This window comes from Pecten maximus, chromosome 7 (genome assembly GCF_902652985.1).
Source record: "Pecten maximus chromosome 7, xPecMax1.1, whole genome shotgun sequence".
NCBI lineage: Eukaryota > Metazoa > Mollusca > Bivalvia > Pectinida > Pectinidae > Pecten > Pecten maximus.
In genome coordinates, this window is record NC_047021.1 from 701,919 (window position 1) to 714,358 (window position 12,440).

The 12,440-nt window shown below is 37.4% G+C and overlaps 1 protein-coding gene across 1 annotated transcript in view; it reads left to right on the forward strand.

Annotated features, from left to right (window-relative positions):
• Positions 1–12,440, forward strand: part of LOC117330999 (reelin-like) — a 145,270-nt gene that overhangs the window by 55,514 nt on the left and 77,316 nt on the right. Inside the window, exons 14-19 of the mRNA XM_033889591.1 lie at positions 313–533; positions 4,778–4,906; positions 5,222–5,331; positions 5,616–5,679; positions 7,115–7,348; positions 10,865–11,026. Coding sequence (XP_033745482.1) covers positions 313–533; positions 4,778–4,906; positions 5,222–5,331; positions 5,616–5,679; positions 7,115–7,348; positions 10,865–11,026 — 920 coding nt within the window. The remainder of the gene's footprint in view (positions 1–312; positions 534–4,777; positions 4,907–5,221; positions 5,332–5,615; positions 5,680–7,114; positions 7,349–10,864; positions 11,027–12,440) is intronic.

Below are 12,440 nucleotides of genomic sequence, written 5' to 3' on the forward strand. Positions count from 1 at the left end.
TCACAATATCTCTGATCATAATATATTTTATACCATGCACATAATCTTAAGGTGTAGACAATAATAGTATACTAGAGTATGGATTGTGATGATAGTATATGGATGGTAATGATAGTGTATGGATGGTGATGATAGCGTATGAATGGTGATGGTAGTGTATGGATGGTGATGGTAAGGTATGATAGTAATGATAGTGAATTACTTTTGGTGTTGTATATAAATTCACTACTTCTTTTCTGTGACTGTTCGTTATTGTTATATATGTTTGTTATAAAGAATCTACTGAATGATACATGATGTATACTCGTCCAGGAGTCCAGGTTGGTGTCCCTACCAGTGGAGGGTCAACTTAGACAGAAGGAGGTACGCTTCTGTTGGATTCAAAAGTTCCACAATGGTGGAGGCCAAGATGTGTGGGCCCTGGACAGTGTCCGTGTGTTTCCTGTGACCCCTCAAGGAGCCGGCCCTAACAGAGACAAAATCGTTCAGTTTGGTATCAACATGGGCTGTGCTATTGACCCTAACTCTAACAGGTATTACTACAACTCTAACAGGTATAACTACAACTCTAACAGGTATAACTACAACTCTAACGGGTATAACTACAACTCTAACAGGTATAACTACATCTCTAACGGGTATAACTAGACCTCTAACAGGTATAACTACAACTCTAACAGGTATAACTACAACTCTAACAGGTATAACTACAACTCTAACAGGTATAACTACAACTCTAACAGGTATAACTAGACCTCTAACAGGTATAACTAGACCTCTAACAGGTATAACTACAACTCTAACAGGTTTAACTACAACTCTAACAGGTATAACTACAACTCTAACGGGTATAACAGGTATAACTACAACTCTAACGGGTATAACAGGTATAACTACAACTCTAACAGTTATAACTACAACTCTAACGGGTATAACTACAACTCTAACAGGTATTACTACAACTCTAACGGGTATAACTAGACCTCTAACAGGTATAACTAGACCTCTAACAGGTATAACAGGTATAACTACAACTCTAACAGGTATTACTACAACTCTAACAGGTATTACTACAACTCTAACAGGTATTACTACAACTCTAACAGGTATAACTACAACTCTAACAGGTATAACTACAACTCTAACAGGTATAACTAGACCTCTAACAGGTATAACTAGACCTCTAACAGGTATAACTACAACTCTAACAGGTATAACTACAACTCTAACAGGTATAACTACAACTCTAACAGGTATAACTACAACTCTAACGGGTATAACAGGTATAACTACAACTCTAACGGGTATAACAGGTATAACTACAACTCTAACGGGTATAACAGGTATAACTACAACTCTAACAGGTATAACTACAACTCTAACGGGTATAACAGGTATAACTACAACTCTAACAGTTATAACTACAACTCTAACGGGTATAACTACAACTCTAACAGGTATTACTACAACTCTAACAGGTATAACTAGACCTCTAACAGGTATAACTACAACTCTAACAGGTATAACTACAACTCTAACAGGTATAACTACAACTCTAACATGTATAACTACAACTCTAACAGGTATAACTACAACTCTAACATGTATAACTACAACTCTAACAGGTATAACTACAACTCTAACAGGTATAACTACAACTCTAACAGGTATAACTACAACTCTAACAGGTATAACTACAACTCTAACGGGTATAACTACAACTCTAACAGTTATTACTACAACCTTAACAGGTATAACTACAACTCTAACAGGTATAACTACAACTCTAACGGGTATAACTAGACCTCTAACAGGTATAACTACAACTCTAACAGGTATTACTACAACTCTAACAGGTATAACTACAACTCTAACAGGTATAACTACAACTCTAACAGTTATAACTACAACTCTAACGGGTATAACTACAACTCTAACAGGTATTACTACAAATCTAACAGGTATAACTACATCTCTAACGGGTATAACTAGACCCCTAACAGGTATAACTACAACTCTAACAGGTATAACTACAACTCTAACAGGTATAACTACAACTCTAACGGGTATAACAGGTATAACTACAACTCTAACAGGTATAACTACAACTCTAACAGGTATAACTAGACCTCTAACAGGTATAACTAGACCTCTAACAGGTATAACTACAACTCTAACAGGTATAACTACAACTCTAACAGGTATAACTACAACTCTAACGGGTATAACAGGTATAACTACAACTCTAACGGGTATAACAGGTATAACTACAACTCTAACAGTTATAACTACAACTCTAACGGGTATAACTACAACTCTAACAGGTATTACTACAACTCTAACGGGTATAACTAGACCTCTAACAGGTATAACTAGACCTCTAACAGGTATAACAGGTATAACTACAACTCTAACAGGTATTACTACAACTCTAACAGGTATTACTACAACTCTAACAGGTATTACTACAACTCTAACAGGTATAACTACAACTCTAACAGGTATAACTACAACTCTAACAGGTATAACTAGACCTCTAACAGGTATAACTAGACCTCTAACAGGTATAACTACAACTCTAACAGGTATAACTACAACTCTAACAGGTATAACTACAACTCTAACAGGTATAACTACAACTCTAACGGGTATAACAGGTATAACTACAACTCTAACAGTTATAACTACAACTCTAACGGGTATAACTACAACTCTAACAGGTATTACTACAACTCTAACAGGTATAACTAGACCTCTAACAGGTATAACTACAACTCTAACAGGTATAACTACAACTCTAACAGGTATAACTACAACTCTAACAGGTATAACTACAACTCTAACAGGTATAACTACAACTCTAACAGGTATAACTACAACTCTAACAAGTATAACTACAACTCTAACAGGTATAACTACAACTCTAACGGGTATAACTAGACCTCTAACAGGTATAACTAGACCTCTAACAGGTATAACTACAACTCTAACGGGTATAACTAGACCTCTAACAGGTATAATTACAACTCTAACAGGTATTACTACAACTCTAACAGGTATAACTACAACTCTAACAGGTATAACTACAACTCTAACAGTTATAACTACAACTCTAACGGGTAAAACTACAACTCTAACAGTTATAACTACAACTCTAACAGGTATTACTACAAATCTAACAGGTATAACTATATCTCTAACGGGTATAACTACAACTCTAACAGGTATAACTACAACTCTAACAGGTATAACTACAACTCTAACGGGTATAACAGGTATAACTACAACTCTAACGGGTATAACAGGTATTACTACAACTCTAACAGGTATAACTAGACCTCTAACAGGTATAACTAGACCTCTAACAGGTATAACTACAACTCTAACAGGTAAAACTACAACTCTAACAGGTATAACTACAACTCTAACAGTTATAACTACAACTCTAACGGGTATAACTACAACTCTAACGGGTATAACTAGACCTCTAACAGGTATAACTACAACTCTAACAGGTATAACTACAACTCTAACAGGTATAACTACAACTCTAACAGTTATAACTACAACTCTAACAGGTATAACAGGAATAACTACAACTCTAACAGGTATAACTACAACTCTAACAGGTATAACTACAACTCTAGCAGGTAATACTACAAATCTAACAGGTATAACTACAACTCTAACAGGTATAACTACAACTCTAACAGGTATAACTACAACTCTAACAGGTATAACAGGTATAACTACAACTCTAACAGGTATAACTACAACTCTAACAGGTATAACTACAACTCTAACAGGTATTACTACAACTCCAACAGGTATAACTACAACTCTAACGGGTATAACTAGACCTCTAACAGGTATAACTACATCTCTAACAGGTATAACAGGTATAACTACAACTCTAACAGGTATAACTACAACTCCAACTGGTTTAACTTTCTTTGAAATTTCTTTGAACCATATGAACAGTGACAGGGTTTAATCTTCTTTTATTAACCAAGAGGCCCAGAGTCATGGTATTAGACCAGTATTATACTGGGATGAAGGCTGCCAAGTTTTTTCTTGTAAATGACTTTAATCTACTTTCAAGGTCATAGGGTTCAAAGGTATTGAACTATTTAAAAACTTCTTCTCAATAACCAAATGGCCAAGGGTCATGATACTGAATCAGTAGCATGCTGTGATGAAGGGCTACAATGTCTTTTCAAATGAATGACTTTGGCCTATTTTAAGGTCACAAGGGGTAAAATGTGTTGAAGTATTTTGACAACTTCTTCTTAATACCCAAGAGGACAAGGGTCATGATATTGGCCAAGTAGCAATTAAGCTGGCATTGAGGACTAACACTTACATTAACCTCCATTCAAGGTGACAAGTATCAATTGTGTTCAAATTTTTAAACAACTTCTTCTCATTTGGTAAGAGGCCCAGCGTCATGATATTGGGACTGTGAAATGCTTGGATAACAGAATAAATTTGGTTCAAATGAATGGCCTTGACCTACTTTCAAGGTCACAGGGGTCAAAAAAGTTAAATTTCTTATCTAAAAACAAGATTCTCAACTATCGGTATGTATTTCAGAGCCCATGTGACCGTTAAGGTCTTTAACTTTAAACCTTATCAACATTTATTTATTTAACAGGTTTTACGTCCGCTATAACAGCCTGTTGGCAATTCAGCTGACAAGAGCTTATGAACAAACAGTGTGCTATATTTATCTGACCTTTAACCTAGCTATGACCTTTGACATGTTTCCTGTCCACAGAGTAGACCTGCAGTACTCCACAGATCTGGGACAGACATGGCATGACCTCCAGACACCGTGTTTACATGGCCGTTGTCAAGGCAACTACCAACCTGTTGTCTCCTCCTTCTCCTCCAATGACTACCCTAGGTACAGCAACATTATAAACACGATAGGAACATCAGAAGTTGAAGTTTATGTAATCCACATTTTGATAAAGTTTGCTAAGTCATCAGCTTTGATACATATAATTATATAATAGCAGCTCATATATTTCATTGGAAGTCACCACTATAAACCACCATATATAAAAAACTATAAATATTAATATAGCATGGAAAATTTCAGAATCATTCACATAATTGCTAATGTGATCATCTACAAATGTATTTATCAAATCATGTAGTGTCGTCCAGACAGTTGTATTGATAATGTAAGCCGACCTTTGATTGTTTTGTTACAAAGCTGGAAGCAGGTTACTATACCAGTACCTTACGTTGCCATGGTTCCCCACGTGAGGTTCCGCTGGATACAGACATCAGAGGGTGCTGCACCAAACTGGGCCATTGACAATGGTGAGACAAGATTAAAAACAATGGATATAACCCGATGGGAAACAATAAACAATACGTTGTGATATGGGACGCTGATCGACGTTCAATTATAGTCTGGATAAAAAGATTATGCATGATTAGCAGTTGTTGTATAATAGTAAAGAAAATCTAATAACTTGTATGATTTTACTTGTTTAAATATTAAACAATTAGCATGTGGTTAAAGGGGAGAGATCCCGAGATAATCAATCATCACATCGTTTTTGTAATATACAGAAAATCTTACTGAAAGAGAGTTTTTACAGTTTATATAGGTGAATGTCCTGAAGGATGCCAAGGCCATGGAGTGTGTTGGGACGGCACCTGTAGGTGAGTTTGGATTGTCCCGAAGGATGACAAGAACATGTCTGAATATCGTATGTAGGTAAGATTTGATTGTCCCGAAGGATGACAAGAACATGTCTGAATATTGTATGTAGGTAAGATTTGATTGTCCCGAAGGATGATGACAAGAACATGTCTGAATATCGTATGTAGGTAAGATTTGATTGTCCCGAAGGATGACAAGAACATGTCTGAATATCGTATGTAGGTGAGATTTGATTGTCCCGAAGGATGACAAGAACATGTCTGAATATCGTATGTAGGTGAGATTTGATTGTCCCGAAGGATGACAAGAACATGTCTGAATATCGTATGTAGGTGAGATTTGATTGTCCCGAAGGATGACAAGAACATGTCTGAATATCGTATGTAGGTGAGATTTGATTGTCCCGAAGGATGACAAGAACATGTCTGAATATCGTATGTAGGTAAGATTTGATTGTCCCGAAGGATGACAAGAACATGTCTGAATGATATATGTAGGTAAGATTTGATTGTCTAAAAGGATGACAAGAACATGTCTGAATGATATATGTAGGTAAGATTTGATTGTCTAAAAGGATGACAAGAACATGTCTGAATATCGTATGTAGGTAAGATTTGATTGTCTAAAAGGATGACAAGAACATGTCTGAATGATATATGTAGGTAAGATTTGATTGTCCCGAAGGATGACAAGAACATGTCTGAATATTGTATGTAGGTGAGATTTGATTGTCCCGAAGGATGACAAGAACATGTCTGAATATCGTATGTAGGTGAGATTTGATTGTCCCGAAGGATGATGACAAGAACATGTCTGAATGATATATGTAGGTAAGATTTGATTGTCCCGAAGGATGACAAGAACATGTCTGAATATCGTATGTAGGTGAGATTTGATTGTCCCGAAGGATGACAAGAACATGTCTGAATATCGTATGTAGGTGAGATTTGATTGTCCTGAAGGATTGAACTCGTTAACAAGTGTGACTTCGGCTGTTGTAGACTTACGTTGTAATTGAACTCGTTAACAGGTGTGACTTCAGCTATTGTAGACTTACGTTGTAATTGAACTCGTTAACAGGTGTGACTTCGGCTATTGTAGACTTACGTTGTAATTGAACTCGTTAACAGGTGTGACTTTGGCTGTTGTAGACTTAATTATGTTGGAATTGAACTCGTTAACAGGTGTGACTTCAGCTATTGTAGACTTACGTTGTAATTGAACTCGTTAACAGGTGTGACTTCGGCTGTTGTAGACTTACATTGTAATTGAACTCGTTAACAGGTGTGACTTCAGCTGTTGTAGACTTACGTTGTAATTGAACTCGTTAACAGGTGTGACTTCGGCTGTTGTAGACTTACGTTGTAATTGAACTTGTTAACAGGTGTGACTTCAGCTGTTGTAGACTTATGTTGTAATTGAACTCGTTAACAGGTGTGACTTTGGCTATACTGGACCTACATGTGAGGAGACTGTAGTGCCTAACCCTACAGAACTGATGGAGAACTTCGCTGACCCAGCCGTACTCACCTCCTCCAACTCTTTAACAATCAAGGGAGGACAACTCAGCTATGTTTGTGGAGTACTGTCTTCAGAGAAAGCTTTAGTTTTCAATCAAGCTGGTCCAAGGCAGATTAGCACGTTTGAATTCAACACCACACATAACAGGTAATTAATATTTTATCTTAGATTCAGTCATCACAACACATAACAGGTAATTAATATTTTATCTTAGATTCAGTCATCACAACACATAACAGGTAATTAATATTTTATCTTAGATTCAGTCATCACAACACATAATGGGTAATTAATATTTTATCTTAGATTCAGTCATCACCACACATAACAGGTAATTAATATATTATCCGAGATTCCGTCATCACAACACATAACAGGTAATTAATATTTTATCTTAGATTCATTCACCACAACACATAACAGGTAATTAATATATTATCTTAGATTCCGTCATCACAACACATAACAGGTAATTAATATTTTATCTTAGATTCATTCACCACAACACATAACAGGTAATTAATATTTTATCTTAGATTCAGTCATCATAAAATGTTCTCTTCATTATGTTATTTCATCTTGATAGATAGAAGGAAATCAATTAATTTCTTAGATACAAACAAGTTATAATTTTTCAAAAAATCAAATTTGGGAAAGATAATTATTATTAAAGATATCTGAATAAAATGTGTATCAATTTATTAGCTCACCTGGACCATAGGTCAGGTGAGCTTATGCCATGGTGCGGCGTCCGTCGTCCGTCCGTCAACATTTGCATTAAATTGCTATTAGTCATAAAATACTTAATGGATTTTAACCACATTTGGTCAGAAACATTCTTGGGGGAAAGGGAACAGAATTTGCATAAATGGTGATTCTGACCCCAAAGGGGCCAAATGGGTGGGGCCCAATAGGAGAAATAGAGGTAATTCCTTTAAATCGCTACTAGTCATAAAGTTATGAATGGATTTTAACCCAATTTAGTCACTGACAGAAACATTCTTGGGGGAAGGGGAACAGATTTTGCATAAATGGTGATTCTGACTCTCAAGGGGCCAGAGGGGTGTGGTCAAATAAGGGAAATAGAGGTAATTCATTTAAATCGCTACTTGTCATAAAATTTTGAATGGATTTGGAGGAAACAGATTTAGCATAAATAGTGACTCTGACCCTCAAGGGGCCAGAGGGGCGTGGTCAAATAAGGGAATAGTCATTAAGTTATGAATGGATTTGAACCCAATTTAGTCAGAAACATCCTTGGGGGAAGGGAAACAGATTTTGCATAAATGGTGACCCTGACCCCCAAGGGGCCAGAGGGGTGGGGTCACATAGGGGAAATAGAGGTAATTTATTAAAGTTGTAGATGGATTTTAACCCAGTTTGGTCAGAAACATCCTTGGGAGAAGGGGAATAGATTTTGAATAAAAGGTGACTCTGTCTCCCAAGGGGCCAAAGGGGTGTGGTCCAATATGTAAATTAGAGGGAATTACTTTAAATCACTACTAAAGTCATAAAGTTATGAATGGATTTAAACCCAATTTGGTCAGAAACATCCTTGGGGGAAGGGGAACAACAGATTTTGCATAAATGACGATTCTGACCTCCAAGGGGTCAGAGGGGTGGGATCAAATAGGGGAAATAGAGGTGATTTCTTTAAATTGCTACTTATTATAAGTTTTGAATGGATTTGAACCCAATTTGCTCAGATCTAGAGGTATATCCTTTGTGGAAAGATTTTGCTGTGACCCTCCATCCCATAACCATGTATAGCATCGCTGGACGTTAAGGGATAAACACAATTCTGATGTAAAAATAGCCCCAAGGGTCTTTCCCCACACTAAGGGACTTAGCTAAAACATGATCATGTTGTAAAAACAATACCTGCTGTCTTTTCACACCCTTAAACAGTCAGGACTTCATTATTTCTTTAAAGCAGCTGGATCCCCACACTATAACTATGATATAGCATTGTTCGACAAATAAAGCTACATATTAACAAATTGAACATGAACATTATTTTAACGTTTGGTCAAATCCAACCAGGTGAGCGATACAGGCCCATGGGTCTCTTGTTAACATGAAAAATATATAAAACTTCCAGGATGGTGTTCACCAAAGGTTTCATTTAATGATGGAAACTGACATTGAGATACAGATTGATATTAATGGCACTCTATAGATAATAATACCAAAAACACATACAGAATATAGAATTATATAATGCATTAAGGTCTAACTCTCCATTTAGCAATTATAAATATTACTGGGAACCTGAAACACCCCAATTATAAATATTACTGGGAACCTGAAACACCCCAATTATAAATATTACTGGGAACCTGAAACACCCCAATTATAAATATTACTGGGAACCTGAAACACCCCAATTATAAATATTACTGGGAACCTGAAACACCCCAATTATAAATATTACTGGGAACCTGAAACACCCCAATTATAAATATTACTGGGAACCTGAAACACCCCAATTATAAATATTACTGGGAGCCTGAAACACCCCAATTATAAATATTACTGGGAGCCTGAAACACCCCAATTATAAATATTACTGGGAACCTGAAACACCCCAATTATAAATATTACTGGGAACCTGAAACACCCCAATTATAAATATTACTGGGAACCTGAAACACCCCAATTATAAATATTACTGGGAACCTGAAACACCCCAATTATAAATATTACTGGGAACCTGAAACACCCCAATTATAAATATTACTGGGAACCTGAAACACCCCAATTATAAATATTACTGGGAACCTGAAACACCCCAATTATAAATATTACTGGGAACCTGAAACACCCCAATTATAAATATTACTGGGAACCTGAAACACCCCAATTATAAATATTACTGGGAACCTGAAACACCCCAATTATAAATATTACTGGGAACCTGAAACACCCCAATTATAAATATTACTGGGAACCTGAAACACCCCAATTATAAATATTACTGGGAACCTGAAACACCCCAATTATAAATATTACTGGGAACCTGAAACACCCCAATTATAAATATTACTGGGAACCTGAAACACCCCAATTATAAATATTACTGGGAACCTGAAACACCCCAATTATAAATATTACTGGGAACCTGAAACACCCCAATTATAAATATTACTGGGAACCTGAAACACCCCAATTATAAATATTACTGGGAACCTGAAACACCCCAATTATAAATATTACTGGGAACCTGAAACACCCCAATTATAAATATTACTGGGAACCTGAAACACCCCAATTATAAATATTACTGGGAACCTGAAACACCCCAATTATAAATATTACTGGGAACCTGAAACACCCCAATTATAAATATTACTGGGAACCTGAAACACCCCAATTATAAATATTACTGGGAACCTGAAACACCCCAATTATAAATATTACTGGGAACCTGAAACACCCCAATTATAAATATTACTGGGAGCCTGAAACACCCCAATTATAAATATTACTGGGAGCCTGAAACACCCCAATTATAAATATTACTGGGAGCCTGAAACACCCCAATTATAAATATTACTGGGAACCTGAAACACCCCAATTATAAATATTACTGGGAACCTGAAACACCCCAATTATAAATATTACTGGGAACCTGAAACACCCCAATGTTTTGATATATTTTAGGTACCTTCAGTTCTATATTCGAGTTGGAAGCCAGTCTACAACATCAAACTGTCCACCACCTGACCAGGAATCCGAGTCTGTTCTCCTCGACTACAGCTGTAATGGAGGCATTTCCTGGTATCTCCTCAAAGTCTTCCGTCCTTCAGACTTCAGCTCATCAAAGTAAGTTCTCCATCTCCTCAAACTCTTCTGTCCTCAGACTTCAGCTCACCAAAGTAAGTTCTCCATCTCCTCAAAGTCTTCTGTCCTCAGACTTCAGCTCACCAAAGTAAGTTCTCCATCTCCTCAAAGTCTTCTGTCCTCAGACTTCAGCTCATCAAAGTAAGTTCTCCATCTCCTCAAACTCTTCTGTCCTCAGACTTCAGCTCACCAAAGTAAGTTCTCCATCTCCTCAAAGTCTTCTGTCCTCAGACTTCAGCTCACCAAAGAAAGTCTCCACCTCCTCAAAGTCTTCTGTCCCTCAGACTTCAGCTCACCAAACTAAGTTCTCCATCTCCTCAAAGTCTTCTGTCCTCAGACTTCAGCTCACCAAAGTTAAGTCTCCACCTCCTCAAAGTCTTCTGTCCCTCAGACTTCAGCTCACCAAACTAAGTTCTCCACCTCCTCAAAGTCTTCTGTCCCTCAGACTTCAGCTCACCAAAGTAAATTCTCCTCCCCCTCAAAGTCTTCTGTCCTCAGCCTTCAGCTCACCAAAGTAAGTTCTCCATCTCCTCAAAGTCTTCTGTCCTCAGCCTTCAGCTCACCAAACTAAATTCTCCACCTCCTCAAAGTCTTCTGTCCCTCAGACTTCAGTTCACCAAACTAAGTTCTCCACCTCCTCAAAAGTCTTCTGTCCTCAGACTTCAGCTCACCAAAGTAAGTTCTCCACCTCCTCAAAGTCACCAAAGTAAGTTCTCCATCTCCTCAAAGTCTTCTGTCCTCAGACTTCAGCTCACCAAAATAAGTTCTCCATCTCCTCAAAGTCACCAAAGTAAGTTCTCCATCTCCTCAAAGTCTTCTGTCCTCAGACTTCAGCTCACCAAAATAAGTTCTCCATCTCCTCAAAGTCACCAAAGTAAGTTCTCCATCTCCTCAAAGTCTTCTGTCCTCAGACTTCAGCTCACCAAAGTAAGTTCTCCACCTCCCCAAAGTCTTCTGTCCTCAGACTTCAGCTCACCAAACTAAGTTCTCCACCTCCTCAAAGTCACCAAAGTAAGTTCTCCATCTCCTCAAAGTCTTCTGTCCTCAGACTTCAGCTCACCAAAGTAAGTTCTCCATCTCCTCAAAGTCTTCTGTCCTCAGACTTCAGCTCACCAAACTAAGTTCTCCACCTCCTCAAAGTCTTCTGTCCTCAGACTTCAGCTCACCAAACTAAGTTCTCCACCTCCTCAAAGTCTTCTGTCCTCAGACTTCAGCTCACCAAACTAAATTCTCCACCTCCTCAAAGTCTTCTGTCCTCAGACTTCAGCTCACCAAAGTAAATTCTCCACCTCCTCAAAGTCTTCTGTCTCTGTCCTCAGACTTCAGCTCACCAAAGTAAATTCTCCTCCCTCCTCAAAGTCTTCTGTCCTCAGACTTCAGCTCACCAAACTAAATT